This window comes from Clupea harengus, chromosome 14 (genome assembly GCF_900700415.2).
Source record: "Clupea harengus chromosome 14, Ch_v2.0.2, whole genome shotgun sequence".
NCBI classification, from domain to species: Eukaryota; Metazoa; Chordata; class Actinopteri; order Clupeiformes; family Clupeidae; genus Clupea; species Clupea harengus.
In genome coordinates, this window is record NC_045165.1 from 19,934,916 (window position 1) to 19,951,375 (window position 16,460).

The 16,460-nt window shown below is 42.9% G+C and overlaps 1 protein-coding gene across 3 annotated transcripts; it reads left to right on the forward strand.

Annotated features, from left to right (window-relative positions):
- The first annotated feature begins 2,996 nt into the window (after positions 1-2,996).
- On the forward strand, positions 2,997-16,380 carry ros1 (c-ros oncogene 1, receptor tyrosine kinase). Of its 3 annotated transcripts, XM_031579910.1 has the most exons (28): positions 3,002-3,317; positions 3,425-3,470; positions 3,634-3,782; positions 3,975-4,110; positions 4,412-4,619; positions 5,434-5,510; positions 5,913-6,035; positions 6,334-6,509; positions 6,792-6,886; positions 7,559-8,064; positions 8,347-8,550; positions 8,654-8,764; positions 8,994-9,175; positions 10,329-10,520; positions 11,019-11,119; positions 11,229-11,443; positions 11,709-11,893; positions 12,172-12,334; positions 12,422-12,508; positions 12,606-12,726; positions 12,982-13,147; positions 13,280-13,344; positions 13,660-13,789; positions 14,059-14,156; positions 14,258-14,461; positions 14,695-14,829; positions 15,130-15,287; positions 15,789-16,380. In XM_031579910.1, the coding sequence occupies exons 1-28, from the start codon at positions 3,231-3,233 to the stop codon at positions 16,277-16,279; spliced, it is 4,611 nt and encodes a 1,536-aa protein (XP_031435770.1). In that variant the 5' UTR covers positions 3,002-3,230; the 3' UTR covers positions 16,280-16,380. The 3 variants fall into 3 exon arrangements, with proteins under 3 accessions (XP_031435772.1, XP_031435770.1, XP_031435771.1); XM_031579911.2 differs by lacking the exons at positions 3,002-3,317; positions 3,425-3,470 and having other exon boundaries at positions 3,650-3,855; XM_031579912.2 differs by lacking the exons at positions 14,059-14,156; positions 14,258-14,461; positions 14,695-14,829; positions 15,130-15,287; positions 15,789-16,380 and having other exon boundaries at positions 2,997-3,317; positions 13,664-13,783.
- Positions 16,381-16,460: the final 80 nt, after the last annotated feature.

The following is a 16,460-nucleotide window of genomic DNA, read 5'->3' on the forward strand; positions in this document are numbered from 1 at the left end:
TTTAGGCAGACCACGTTGTCTTATGCCCTTTCCATACACTTGTGTTTGCTGACCCTTTATGCAGGTAACAAATATTGTTCATCGAATTGTACGTCTTGTACATGTATTACTCCTTGGCATGGCTAACAAGTTCTCGATCAAAATAAGCCGGTAAAGCCTTGTGTTTTTAGATGTAATTCCTTTTTTGACCACTAGAGTGTAATGTTTACAGTTTAATGAGAACTGTTTTGCGTGAATGGCATTGAACATATATGGAGTGGTAATTTATTTCACTTTATATTTAAATGTTTTTAATGTTGAGTTCACCCCACTATACAATCACAACATAAGAATATGGAAATGAAAGTATTTGACCCATTCACTTTTATCAACGTGGGACTGTGTGGGACCTACACATTGCACGTTACAATGGCAACGGGTTCAAGTCCAGTTTGAAACAGTGCCAGCGCTGGTCTACACAAACGCTGGTTACGGTGGTGCCGAGACCCTGTCCATTGAGGTCACACGCAAGGTCATTGGGAGCAGCACAAATTCAGATCTGGCCGTCCCATTTCATTCTAAAACCATTGACAAATGGTCAGGTTGTGAAGTGCAAGAAGACTGAGCATCACTCTCAGAAATCCCCAGGGGAGGGGAAGAGAAAGACTATCCAGGAGAAGGAAATAGCTGTGAACAGGATTGAGGTTAACTCCAGCCCAGCCCAGCCCAGCCCCCCTGTGCAATACTCAGTCTACACCACAGCCGAAACCCACTGATCGCTCCACTCTGGAAAGGGCAATTGATATGCTCGAGTTCTCCATTTCTCATGAATAACCAGTCCAAACCAGTGAATAGGAAGACGAGTAGCCTGCCTCAGATTCAAGGCCTTATTGACACACCTTACTTAGTGTGTTCAGACTCTTCACATTCTGCTCTGTCACATTGCAAAGATAACAGGCTGTGTTTCGAGTGTCTCTCACCTGACCACCCGCGTGCTGCACCCACCAACTGGAGGAGAAAGGATTCTTCCACAAGTCGCATAGTGATTATGCATCTCCCTTCGTATTGGTTAGGAAAAAGAACGGTGACTTAAAGATTTGTACTGGCTTCAGGTGGCTGAATGCACGGACAGTCAGAAATGCCTACCCATCGCCCCATCAGACACTCATCACCAGTCTTATGTGTTAGCTGCTGTAGGTGGCAACGCCTTTTTCCCCAATTATGGACCTGACGTCAGGCTATTATATCGTCTCACTGCATAAGTACACAGCCTTCTCCTCTCCCTTTGGCCTGCACAAGTACAACAGACTTCCTCAGGGCCTCTCCAGCGGTCCAGCCACATTTATGAGGATGACATTTATGTCCATCTTTGAAGACGAAAACTTCATTAGTGTTCTTTGCTATCTAATTGACTTAATGGCGTTTGATCCATTTTAGCCTGTGGCCCTCCAATGCCTAGAAATGGTCTTCTCCTGTCATAATTTAAAGCTGGCCCCGAAGAAATGTCTGTTCTTAAGCGGATCTGTAAAGTTCCTGGGCCACATCATCTGTGAGGAAGGCCTACAGACTGACCCAGACAAGGTTGAAGCCATCAACAAAGTCCAGAGAGTCAATTTAATAGAACCTGATGGACAACCGTTTTACCGTTTCAGTACCCATCTCCGAAGTTGCAAATGTGTTCCATTAGACAAATTTAGATGATTAAAATGAATATGTATCACATTTTACGATGTAATACATTTTAAATGCTAGGCCTTTATAAATTCTCCAGAATGGGTGCACTTATGGAATGGGCTATACTTATCTCGATCTCGAGCAGTTCAAAGAGATTGGGCATTTTAAAACAAGTCTGACAAGCTACAATTATGTGCCAATCAATTAAATTGTTTTAAACAACAGAAGAGCAGTACAGTTTATTCCTTGGGAAAGCCCATGGTGAACAATGTCCAGAACCCATGGTCATATAGCCATCTTCTTGCATTGTAATCTTGTCTGACTCATTCAGTTTAAAGGGATTGCTCGGCAATGCTATTGGTCAGCTTTAACCAAACCTTTCACTAATTAACTTCAGCCCACCTTTGCCTCTGAAGCATCTTTCTTTGTGCAACAGTGAGCATGCCTCTTTAGTTTCTGCCAGCCGTTGTCAGCCCCAAACTCAGACCCATAGTCGTTTCGGCCCCCTATCACCCATTCTTCCCTAGGTTCTGGGCAGTACCCTAGGCTACATGAGGTTTTTATGTCCCCAGTGGTCACAGTCCCTGCTGATTGCTCCCCAACAGTGTAGGCCTAATGTGAAATTCTGAATTTTGCTTAATTCAAATCTTCCTGACTGAGACCTATGGTTTCTGTATCTGGATGGCATATAGATTATGTGTTTTGGGGCTTCTTAAATGTGAACATTTTGGTAATATAGCCAACATAAGAAGCTGGCTTATTTGCAAAATACATACAGTAGTACCTATCCAGCTACTAGGCCTACATTGCTCAGATGTTTTCTTTTGGGCTTGAATTGTTGTAGTCAACCTAATGCAAGTCCTGTGTGTTCTGAATCATTTCTTGATGGACCTAAATTAAGTTTAAGTATACAAGGGAGTATGTTCAGAGAACAGAAATGGCACATTCAGAGGAATAGGTGCAACAGAGGATACAGCTGACAGTGGCAGCACATCAGAAAATGGAAATGTAGTGAAAGATAGAGGTAAAAATATCTCTATAAAAGTTAGCTGAGGAGTTTTAATTTTATAACAAATTAGGAACACCCTTTTATCTTTCTTCTAGTGTCAAAACAGATGTTAACTTAACCGTGACAGAACATCTTTCCCTTTTGCTCTGCTGTTGAAGGGCTTTACTTTGTCGTTATTAGACCTGTCATATGGCCTTTTGGCTAACAAAGCCAATTACTTTTTAACCCATGAACAAACAGAAACACCTTCATACTGAATCATATGTCTACAGTCATAAAGATAAATACTTCCTTGCTCACTCGGTCACTAAGTCCACAGTTCACTCCTTCTATTTTTTATGCTGGCTGTGCTGAGCAGTGACAGCCTTCACACTTCAAGGGAAGTCTGCTTCGTTAGTCGATACACTTACATCAGAGCAGCTTTGATCTGTCGAGACAGGTTTTCATTCAGCTGGGGTTGTTTTACATAGGAATACACTGATTGCCACAGTTTTGGCTGAGTCGCTGTGTGGTCGGTCTGTATTTTCTCGCGGCAAAGCGTAACATGAAATGGACATAACTAGGAGAAATGTGTTTTTTCAATGTGCTGTTGTTCTTATTTTGCCTTCATTTTGAGTGTGTGTCAGGCCAAACAACTTCTCCTCAAAATGTCTGGGTAAGTATGAAGTAGAGTTTTTTTTTTTAGATCTCTCTGATAGGGTTTGATTACATCTAAGATTACTTTATATATTTTTGACTGAAAACTGGTACTCTGACTTTTAGACTGACAGTGATGGCTGCAAAGATGGGAAAGAAACACACTGCTCTGGTGAGTGATGAAATGTCATGAGAATTTCACTGACTGACATTCTACGTTAACCAGGCCTTCACTATAATTCATAAATATTTGTTCCATGTTAAGTATTGGCAACAAGAACTGTGAGCTGTTTTGGGAAAAATTACGTATTTTTCTTTTCCTTTTTCTTCTGTAGAATTTGTGTGTCCGCCATCAGCTCCCTTTGCCTTCGCCATTGGAGCCCAGAACATCACCTTGTCCTGGGAGCCTCTTAACCAATCCGATGTGGTGTACATACCACAGTGGACAGGCCCCAGCCTATCAGGAGTCTGGACATACAAAGAGGTTTAGATAACACATTTTTCTTGTCACAATACAATGTATTGCATGTAATTATTTGGAGTGCACCCAAAACAAGGTAATATATCAACAGTAGCAATGTAACACAAAGCATTGAAGCCACTCTTTACACTTTTTTGTTCAAGTTTACTGTGAACTAAGTGTTAATGTGTTTTGTTTGTATCTGATACCTCATAGAATACAACAGCACCACACTTCACAGTGGAGAAGCTGCAGCCCTACTCGTGGTATAAGTTCAGAATTTGGGTGATGGTTTGTCAGCAGCACATCTCCTCTCCTGAAAGCCCCTTGTATCAGACAGAACCATATGGAGGTAGTCAGTTTTCTTGTTATGTTATGTCAGGAATGGAGTCTTGAAAGTGTTGCAGCCACTTAAACTTAAACTTAACTCACACATTTTTGTACAAATATAATTGTGAAAATGTCACAAATAGTTTGGGAAATTTTGCAATGCAGTCTAGTGTGTCTCAATCCCTGCATTCTCAGTGACTGTAGAGCTCTTCTATGAATTATTTCTCGCAATGGTTTCCTGAAGTTTAGCAACAGTGCCATCTACATGCATTGCATTTGTGATATTGACAACACAGTTATTTAAAAATCCCTTTCTTGGCCAGCCCCAACCAGCCCCCCAGTGATTGAGAGTGTTGAGAGTGTGTCAGGCGAGAGTGTGGAGCTGAGCTGGTCTGCTCCGGGGCACACTGGAGGGCCTGTAGTCGGCTACAACATCGACCTTACCAGCCATGAGGGTACTCTCAGCCTGACAACAGGAGGAGACGTCTTTACCGCCACTGCTTTCCCTACCACTCCAAACACAACATACAGGTAGATGTTTTTTTTATTGTAACTATATCTATGGTCTAAACCCAAACTGTTTTTTTCCCCCTCATTTTCTCCTAGCTAACAATAAGATTGGACAATACAGTCCACGTGTAATGCTGTTATAGGGACTGGAGCCAAACGCACAACACGTAGGCAAACTTGAAACACAATGAGGAATCTTTACTCACAAGAAACAGGATTACAGGGAACAACACAGTGTCAACATAGCAATTGTAGAAACACAAGGGTTTAAATACACAGAGAAAATAATCAGGGGGGTATTCCAACTACATGGTTTAGTGACAAACCTAGGTACGTTAACTCGGAGTAAGTGTTAAGTCTTCTAAAAGAAGAACCCTTTGGATTTGTTTTGCTAGGAGAATGAAGTTAATGGGTTAAGTGTACTTACCCAGGTTTGTCTCTAAACCACGAACTCGGATACCCTCCTAGAGAAACAGATCATAGGAAGAAAACAACGAGGGGCAGAAGAAATCAATTCAGACAATAAACAAGGTAAAAAAGATGAACAGACACAGGTAGAACCAGTGATACAATGAACTAAGAAACCAGGAAGTAACACAAGGGGCGAGAACAGTGACACAAGGAAAAGAGGAAAGGGTAGGACAGAGTAAGCAAACAGACCACCTTGTTTCTAGAAACTATGTGCACATTTGTACAACAGTTATTTAAATAACAAAAAGTCCAAGCAGGAAAGTGGAAAGTACACACCAATATTTAAAACTTTTCTTTTAAAGAGTCTTTGACCGTGATCATGGCTTGTGAATGACTGAAATGAACATGTGTGTGTTTGCTGAAGGGTGTCCATAGCTGCGGTGAACAGGGAGGGCCAGGGTCCACCTGCACAGACCATAGTCACAACTCCAGAGAAAGAGGGTGAGCAGAGGCATATAATAAATGAACTAACAATATCAGCACTGAGTTCAACCTGTAGTCTAGAGAGAACCTGTAACAACCTGGTAATCTATGTTGATTTTAGAATTGCCTAAAGAGAATCTGTAACAATCTGGTAATCTGTGTTGATTTCTGAATAACCTGAAGAGAATCTGTACCAATCTGATCATCTGTGTTGATTTCAGAATAGCCTGAAGAGAATCTGTACCAATCTGATCATCTGTGTTGATTTCAGAATAGCCTGAAGAGAATCTGTACCAATCTGATCATCTGTGTTGATTTCAGAATAGCCTGAAGAGAATCTGTACCAATCTGATAATCTGCATTGATTTCAGAATAGCCTAAAGAGACAGAAGGTCATTTGGGTCTTGCTCTCTGTTGCAGAGCAGAGTGGCACTCGTTGGATCATAGCATCCAGCATGAAGTCCCTCAGGAGGAAGAAGGCCGATGACTTTTACTTACCAGCAGACTGCCTTTTTGATGGGCTCATAGAGTCTAATATCACAGGTCTCCGCACCCCTCGTTCTCTCTCACTCTCTATCTCTCTGTGTCCTCCTTTTCTCTCTCTCCTCTCTGTCTTTGTCTCTACCTCTGTCTATTCCTCCCTATTTTGTTACAGAGTAGTCTTCAAACTGATAGCAGAATGTGAAAACGGTTGAGACAGCCAGTAAAACACTCTTGATATGTTGCTGTCTGCAGTGCAGTATAATGGATATCTATCAAGTCTTGTTATTCTTCAAGGCATTACTTGAATACATCTGAAAGTGATCATGTTGTTTGTATTTGATTGAAACACCTGTCACAGGTGTGTCCAACCTTCAGGCCTCTGGGCAGGTGTATTTCTCCGAGGGGTTAAACATTTGGGCGACAGCTGCAGGTGACCCCTCTGACCTGAGACTTCTGTACACCTCCACCCAACAGATCACTGGCACGTCTGTGGACTGGCTCTATAAGAAACTCTACTTCATTTCTGGTGGGAAGGTAAGGAGTAGTCCTCTTCATTTGCACAGTGCTTACAGGCATCATCCCACCCTTATAGGATTAGGGTTTCTGAGAGCACAAATAAAGTAAGATTTTGTGGTCAAAACTTTATTACACATACACCTGTTACCTTGCACAATTATTTCAGTATGCTACATGGTGCTTAATTGTATGGCTACAGTATTTGTATCTAATGATAAGTGGGTTTATGTGTGTGTTAGAAAGAGATTTATGCTTCTCTACTGACTTCTCTGCCCGTCTTTAAAACTGATCTGGGCACAGGTGTATCGCTGCAGTGAGGACTGTTCAGATCCCGTACAATTACAGCTTTCCACTCCGGGCCCTCCGACCAGAATCATAGCAGATCCATATAGCGGGTAAGAGAATGCTGATAGAGCATCATCACTGGCATCACTATAATCATTACATTTGTCATCATCACAACCACCACCTTTATCATCATCATCATCCACCATCATATCCGTACCCATCATCACATCCATTATCATCCATCATCATCATCATCATCCACCATCATCATCCATCACCATATCCACCATCATATCCATCACCATCATCATATCCACCATCATCAGCAGCAGCAGCTATATCAGTAATAAGGACATACTAGCTGTGGCCATTTACCCCATTCTCTGCAGGAGTTCATCGTAATCCTAGCACCCAAAACACACATTCGCCATATAGTATGGAATGTATCATATAGCTAATGAAGGACACATCAGGTGGTATTTCTATCAAAATCTAATGTTTGTCTTCATATTGCTTTATCTGATGGATAATACATTATTGCTATGTCTACATTATCTTGAAACATAACTATTACTACAATTACAAATTACAAACCCTAATCCTTACACTAATCTCCAGGAAATACATCCAATAACAACCTTCTCATATTAGAAATGCAATATACTTACCTATTCATTAGTACAAGAAATATAATATATACTAATATGTAATATATTACTATTTATACATTTAATTGGTATTTAATTATTATATAATATAAATTACTCTCTTGTTCTCAGGTGGCTCTTCTTGTTGTTGCATGATGGGATATATCGCACTGTGTTGCCAGGGGAACACAATCAGAACATAAGCCTGGTAGTCAACGGCAGCTCAGTTCATGACTTTGTGGTCAGTGTCAGAAACATGAAGCTGGTGTACTTCTTGAAGGAGAGCCGGGCCCTTTCCGCTGTGTCGTTGGACGGCTCGTCTCCCATCGACCTGCGCTCGGACATCACCGTTGTAGACGTTGTGCAGAGTCTGGCGTACGAGGACAACCAAGTCGTGCTCACTGATGGAGTAAAACTCTACCAGGAGGAGCGTCTTGATGACATAGTCAGCTTTAACGAGTACCTGATGGACTGTAGCTTCAGTCACCCTACCCCTGGGGGCTTTGACCACCTCCTCTACAGCAGCCCATCCTCACAGCCCTATCCAGTACCCCGGAGGCCTCGGGACGTCACCGCACACTTCGGCTCTGGGAGGGTCTGCTTGAAGTGGAGGGAACCAGAACTAAGAATGGGAGCAAGTGAGTGAAGTTAAATAATGTAAATGGTGAAGTGAAAACTACCTAGGTACAACAGTATCCTCTGGTACACTTGAGAGAAACTGATGTTGAGGATGCAGATGCTACACCTTTTCTATTTTGAGTTTGTTTTGTTTCTTTCATGAAATAATATTTGGATTCACACAAGTTTGAAGTTAAATTATGTTGGACTATTGCTTGTTGTTTCATTTTGAACACAGAAGTAAACACTTTTTAATTGTTAGTTACATTACTATCTAATTCTGCTTGTTGTGGATCAATCAGGCTCATCAGCTTGGCAGAACTGGACTTATACCGTCACAGCATCCATGAACGGTTCTGTTGTCAGGACCTACAGTGATATCAACACTAGGCAGGTGATGGTGACCGATCTGCAGAGCTCCCAGCGCTACACGCTAGCGGTAAGGGCCGAGTCACCTGGAGGCCAATCTGCCGCGGTTCTGTTTGAGGGAACCACACTACAGAACGGTGAGTTGTCTAAAATGGAATATCAGAGAACTTCTGTGAAAGAAATATTTAATTGGGACGTTCCTTATTGATTTTTTTGTATTTCTCTTTTTTTTTTATTCAGAGACCAATATTCCATACATAGTTGCAGCGAGCAACAACGGCCTTTGGAAACAAGAACTGGATGGCTACGACTTCACAGAATTGCTGGCTTACAACATCACAACAGTGAGAGGTAGTGCACACGCACACACACCCACACATTTGAAAAACGCTGACTCTGTCATTTTCCCTGCACATCTATGATAACTCATTAGAGCTGACACATGCAGATTTAAGCACTTGGAGTACTTCTATAGAAGCTGCTTTTTTATGCCTTTGGAGTATAGACTCTAGTATTTAGAGTCTGATTTACGTGCTTTAGGCAAACATTGCCAATTAGAGTATGCTTTGGTATCTCACAGATATGGACTGGTATAATGGCACGATCTACTGGACAGACAGCAGTGGACACATCAGCTACGTGGAGCTGAAGGATGGCAAGTCTGGTCTGAACGCCACTGTGGTGCCAGGAGTGATGAATGCCGAAGCCGTGGCGTTTGACTGGCTGGGCAGACAGCTGTACTGGAACTGTAATTCCACTCAGGTACAGTAAGTCAGTGCATGTAGCTGCCGACTTGGGCCAGAACAGGGCCAGAACTGGGCCAGATGCATTACAGACTCAGATCCATTCCAGATGCAGTGCAGGTCCTGTCTACTCCTTAAGGGTGTGTGTCCATACAGCATTTTTTTCTCTGGCAGAAAAGTTCCGAGATTTTCAATTAGAGGTGCTCGGAGCGGCTGCACCGAAAAAGGCAGAGCGCTCGGAAAGAAATATGATGGGGGCAGCGCTTTTTCTCTATTGGACCACAAACACTAGGAACAAACGAAAAAAAGACGCTGGCGCTCCGAACAAAATGCGATATGGACACTTAGCCTCACAGTGCATCTCTCTGCCAGCACATCACCTGCAACAACAGGAAATTTAAAGCAAATGACATACAGTGGAATCTATGTGAGGGAAGGAATGTAAGACTAGTCTCAGTTCTTCATTCTACACACATACAGTATGTCTCCCCCAACAGAGTCACTGGGTCAGGTCTATTTCAGAGTTCAGCTGTAGTCTGGGTCGCCTCTACGGTCATACAGTAGCTATTTCGCTTCTAGCAGAGCTGCTGCATCTACAGGAAAAAAATCAGTGAACGATAAACCGTAGCACATCTTTACATGAAGGAAGATATGTAAGCCTATCCTTAGTTCTAGGTGGGATCCTGAGTCATATCAGTTTACAAGCCCTGCTGTAGTCTGGCCCTTGTCTAGTATATAGTATGCTTCTTTTCCAGCTCACTGAAAGCCCTGCTTCAGCACCTGAACAACAACAGGAAATGAACAGAGAATGACATACCATGGCATCTTTATTTGAGGGAAGGAGTGTAAGGCTATTCTTAGTTCTTAATTCTACCAGTAATACTGGCAGGTCTGGGGGCAGATGTAATCCGGGCTCTGTCTAGTCTCTCACTGAGCATCTCTCTGCCAACTCAGCAATAGCCTTGCAGATGCAGCTGCTGCAGCAACAGGAAATTACAAATGACAAATAGACTAAGTTTTTCTTGGGTGGGGGGAGAAGCATAAGGCTATTCTTATATGGGAGCACAGTGCCATGTTGTCTTGCTTAAATGCAGCGTTATACATCTGAGCCTGGGGTGGAAATGCGGGAACAGAGGCTAAGGAAATGAAAGAGTAATACATTCTCCCTACAGATCTGCCGAGGAAGTCCAACCTCTGTAGCGCAGGAAGTGGTGGTGCAGGGCCGGCGTGACATCACCGGTCTGCTGGTGGACCCGCTGCAGGCCTTCGTGTACTGGAGCACAGCTCTCTCTGTGGAGGGCGCCAGGCTCAATGGAGAGGGCTGCCTCGTCATACAAGAGCTGAACGTGCTCTCTGGGAGACAGGTAGAGACTGGCCTCAAATACCATCACGTCCAACACAGACTGTATACATGAGGCCACTGCGGCCAGTTATAAAATGAAAAACCATGAGTTTCAAATAAGTATGTTAATGCTAACGAGGAGAACCTATATGCAGTGAAACAGTAGACCTGATCTCAGTCATGACAGCAAATGCTGTGAATTTGTACACCGGAAGCACTGCATGATACAGTTCTGTGATTAAATTACTTTATATGTTTTCATTTCATACGGTGAAATATCCAACAACAGGTGGATTTCTACAAATGTTTACATTTACATGTAGTCATTTAGCAGGCGCTTTTATCCAACGTGACGTACAAGGGAGAGAACAATCAAGCTACGAGCAATAGAGACCTAGTGTAACAATAAATACTATTTTACATAGTTGGAAAAAAGTGCAGGACTGTAACTACTGTAAGTGCAAATGTATGTAATTCTGGGTTTGTTGTCTGTAAATGCTTTCCCTTTCACCCCTCTCAGGTGGCTGGAATAACCCTTGACATGGCTGAAGGCGCTCTCTTCTGGCTCGTGCAGGATGGACTAATTTTGCACCTGTACAGGACAAATTTGCTCAAAGACGGGTTGGAATTCTTAATATTCTCTATTTATGAAACCAGTAACAAAGTACCGGGAACCTCCTTCTTTAATATGTGAGTTTTGTGTGTGTGTGTGTGTGTGTGTGTGTTTCAGGTTAGGTCATCCCAGTATCACGGTGACAGAGAGATGGAGTGTCTCTGTGGTGTGTTGCTCTGAGCTGGTCTTCTACAGCAACCGTCTGCTGTGGCTGGACGGGGACCAGAGACTCCGGCTGCAGGAGGTGGACCAGGCAGAGAGCGTGCTGATGTCACCTGACCACACACTGACCAGCTTCACCCTGATACAGAGCACGCTCAAACCCCTGCCAGGTTAGCTGTCTCTGGTGTTTATGGTGCCTGTAGGGTGGCATGGTCATCTCACATCTGTTTATCTAGCATGTGTGTGTGTTAAAATGTAACTTTATTTAATAGAGCAATATGGTGTGTGTTTATTGATTGAAAAAGCTCATCTGATATGGATGGATAATTACTTCAATTTATCCCCCCCCCCCCCTCGCTTCCCGTGTATTTGTGAATGTGTGTGTATGTATCTCTCGCTCTCAATCTCTCTCTGTGTGTGTGTGTGTGTTTCCAGATGGATTTCTGCTCCCTCCTGTTGTGATACCTCATGCGATTCCAGAAACATCTGTCTATCTGGTGGGGAACTCCACTGTATTCAGAGTCACATGGGAGCCTAGTAGCCCTGTCAACTATGGCTCTGTGTTTTACTGCGTTGAATCTGAAGTTTTACAGTTTCAAGTAACAGACCAGAATGAACAGGTAACTATCTGTCTCTGAAAGTGCAGTCGAATAACATGAGAATAAATGTGTTCAAGTAGCTCAACTGGTAGATCAAAGCCCAGGTAATAGAATCAACACTCTGGGAGAAAACAATGTCATAACAAAATATATGTATCTGTACTGGAAGTCACTTTGGATGTGTGTCTGCTAAATGAATACATGTAAAATGTATTATTTTTTTACAATGTATTTAAAATGTATTTTAGAAAGTATTAATGAAAAGAAAATGCCCTTATTCAAAATCATCTAATCTACAGAACAGTATTGAAGGTTTCTGTCCCCCGTCAAACACACTAACTGAGCCAGTTTTGGAGGTGAGGCACTTCCCTCCAAATACCCTATTCAGTCTGGCTATAACCCCTTACACTTACTGGGGAAAAGGAGACACCACCTATCAAGTCCTCCGCTCACCTGATGCAGGTAAGGGCTATCCTTTTAAAGCTATATGGTATAATACAAGAAACCTCAAATCTTTCAGACTATTGACATTTCATTTGTCTTTTCTAGGGCGATCTACAAACACAGATGCAGTTATAATCACATTTGGCGTGTTGACGGGTGTCCTTCTGGCTATGATAATCACTGCCGCTTTCAGTGAGTAACAAGATCATTCCTGAGAGGCAAGCAATTGTGTGGAAGAGGATGGAGAGATAAGCTTCAGCTGATTTTTGCTATTCTCTCCTGCGTTTAGTTTGGCGCAGGCGAAGAACTAAAAAAGAGAGCGCCCTGCCCAGCATCCAGATGGAACCTGACGAGGAACTGGAGGAAATAAGGGGTCTGGTTGGATTAGCGAACGGCTGCTATGCAGTCAGGTATGCTGGAATGTCATACACTCAGGCTGGTACACAAGAGACAGCTGTAGTTGTAAATCTTGCCAACCTTAGGGTGGACTGAAGTTGGCTTTGCCATGGAGGACTGTCGACATGCATGTATCATGCACACATGTAATAAACCTAGCTCATGGTTGCTATGGGAGCGTGAGAAGACTCCTCTGCCTCATTATCATTCAACCTTTGCAATCCTAAAAAAATGATTTAACATTTTACATCACTGGTTTCTTCCTACAGAACCCTTCCCATTCACAGTGAGATAAGCACACTTCCTGTGTTTCCCAGAGACCAGTTAAAGTTGCAAAGACTTCTGGGTAGTGGTGCTTTCGGGGAGGTCTTTGAAGGCATTGCGACAGGGATCTCTTCCGTGGACCTGAAGTCAGACACAAGGGTAGCTGTCAAGGTGAAACGTTTAATAACACATTTCTACATCTAATCCGAAGAGCTTGGATGGTACATTTTGCTATAGTAGTGTCAGCATGTTTTTGAATGATCTCTGGTAACCATGACTATGTCCATGTTTCTGATTGGGCAGACCCTGAAGAAGGGAGCCACAGATGATGAGAAAACAGATTTTTTGAAAGAGGCACATCTGATGAGGTGGGAGGAACCTTCTGTTGTGATATTATTTTCTGTTTCACTTTTGGTCAGTTTTAATAAGATAATAAATGTGTGCAACTATATTTATGGGAACATGTGTGTGTGTGTGTGTGTGTGTGTTTGTGTATATGCATGTGTGTTTTGTGTGTGTGTGTGTGTGTGTGTGTGTGTGTGTGTGTGTGTGTGTGTGTGTGTGTGTGTGTGTGTGTGTGTGTGTGTGTGTGTGTGTGTGTGTGTGTGTGTTTTACCTGCATGTGCATCTGTGTGTGTGAGTTTATAAATGGTCACACACATGTAAACAACACATTTCTCCAGTCAGTTCACCCATCCTAACATCCTGAGTCTACTGGGTGTGTGTCTGCTGAATGAGCCTCAGTATATCATCTTAGAGCTCATGGAGGGGGGGGACTTGCGCTCCTACCTCATGGTAGCGCGCCCAGCACCTGTGAGTGTCTCTAAAACCATTTAAAGTTATATCTTATTTATTATATCTTATTTAATTATGAAATGCAATTTTAAAAGGCTGATTATCAATAAAATGAATATGCACGAGTATATATAATGAGTATGGCATTCCTGTGATGAGGTTCCCCTTGGGTAAGAACATCACGGGGATTAATTATTTGAAAGTTAACTCATTCTTAATTATTTTATTTTTATGAATATGGTTATGCTAATGTATTATCCATTATTTCTTTAATTCATGGATGTCAGGACCATGGGCCTCTGCTTAATCTGTGTGATCTGCTAGACATCTTCTTGGATGTCGCTAAGGGATGTGCTTACTTAGAGAAAATGCACTTTGTACACAGGTATGATGTCAATATGTACAATTATTAAAAATAATCATAAATAAGTAATTAGTAAATAAATCTAAGTCACTGCGGTTGTGACACTTTTTCTCTCTGTTCAGAGATCTCGCTGCACGGAACTGTTTGGTGTCTGTCAAAGACTACACAGACCCCAAGCGTGTTGTTAAGATAGGAGACTTTGGCTTGTCCCGTGACATCTACAAGAACGACTACTACAAGAAGAGAGGGGAGGGGCTGCTGCCTATTCGCTGGATGTCTCCTGAGAGTCTAACAGATGGCATCTTCAGTAGGCACTCAGATGTATGGTGAGTGGAGACTGGCCTGTGATGCATCTTGGCAGCTTAATGCAATCACCAGTCATATGATTGCCCCATGTATCATCACCTTTACAAAAGCCAGCCCAGGAACAGATCCATCAGGGCCAGCACTTCCTATAGACCACACATACAGAAAGAGTGCGAACAGGTTGAAAATCTGGTTGAAGGGTATTGCTTCCTCCAGCACTACATCTCTCTTACTCCTGTCTACTCTGTGCCAGGGCTTTTGGGGTGCTCCTGTGGGAAGTTGTCACATTGGGCAAACTGCCCTATCCTGCCTTCACCAACCTCGAGGTTCTGCATCACATCAACTCAGGGGGGAGACTTCTGGCTCCAACAGACTGCCCTCAGACCCTGTGAGTTCTCATCATGGTTGGGTAACACTGACCTACATGATCTCTAATAACAGGAACCTAATACGCTGGAAAACCGTTATCTGTTCCTACAATCAATACCACCAAAAGGAGTGAAGTGTTAAGTTAGCAAATAAGCATGGGAGCTATTACCTATCTTTTCTGGCAGATACATATTGAACTGGTCTCTTTCTGATAACTAGTTGGGAACAACCTGGATGATGAATTCTACTTAATGCTGAAATGAAGGACAGCAGTGTTGTTGACTTACCATTGGAGTCATCGCTGTTTTTTTTCTGACAGATACAACTTAATGCTGGCATGTTGGTCAAACACTCCATGGGAGAGGCCAAGCTTTCGCCGCCTGGAGGAACAAATCAGTCAGCTGAGACAGAAGGGGGAACAACTTAGGGAGGAACAACAAACGTCAAGAGGAATGGTGAATTATGGTTTCCAGGATGGTGAGCATGAGTCCTACATAATAGAGTTAATATTAATAGTGAATTACCAATGATACCAGGGTACTACTCGGGAGTGGGTGGCATCCTGAAAAACACTATGGTATGATCCCATCCCATCCCAATTTCCCCTTTTGGCCGTACCCCTCCAATTTGCATGCTCTCGCGTATGGTAAGGTGTCCTGTTTTTGGGGGGGGATCGGGGGGTTTATCTAGCGCCTCTGATGGCCCTCCAAACAGAGCGCTTTCAGATGCAGACTCCAAACGTAGAGTGGTGGAAGAAAATTAAGTTGCAACTCAAAACCGAGTGGGCACTCAAAAACCTTTCAATTGTTTTTCTGCCCACATGGCCATTATATCATTACCATTTACATCATATAACAATATTAGCCCATAAAAGGACCACTTCCCATTTAAAACAATTGGATCAACACAATACACCACTTCCCATGGATTATACCTACATGTCTCTGGCAGACTATCTGATGGCCCTGTTTGTTTCAGATGAGGAGTGCAGTGTTGTGGACGAGGACGAGAGCACAGGAGGCGGCCTTACCCACGTGCTCAGCGAGGAGGGACTTAACTACTTGATGTTCAGTGCTGACGACAAAGACCCTGAGCCGGCACAATCGCCTACTGAAGAGACACTTAACCATCCACTGTCCAATTCCAGTGATGAAGAGGCCATGACCACACCACAAGGCCCAACAGAAAGCAACAGGGAAGTGGGAATAAACTACCTGGTGCTCAGTGCCAAAGACTTGATGGAAAACAGGAACCAGCCCCATTCAATTGAACCCAGTAATGGGGAAGGGCCATATCTCATGGCTGACAACGGTGGCACAGAGAAAGCCATAGAACATTCATGTTTAGTATCACCCAGTAATGAACAAGGACCAAACTACCTGATGTTCAGGGCTACAGAAACCCAAGCCACAGATGAAAAGCCATACTTGACAAAAGCTAAGGCAGAGCCTAAGGCCACGGATGATTGACTATGTGGCTACAAACTACTTATTCAAAGCATAGAATATATATGCTTATCAACATTAAATATCACATGTCTGGGGAATACACAAATAAAATACTTTCAATTTGTATGACGTTTTTCCTTAGAGTCAAGTGGCTACTTGCAATTGTAAGACAATTCACTTTGTTCTCAGGCATGGTTTCAAA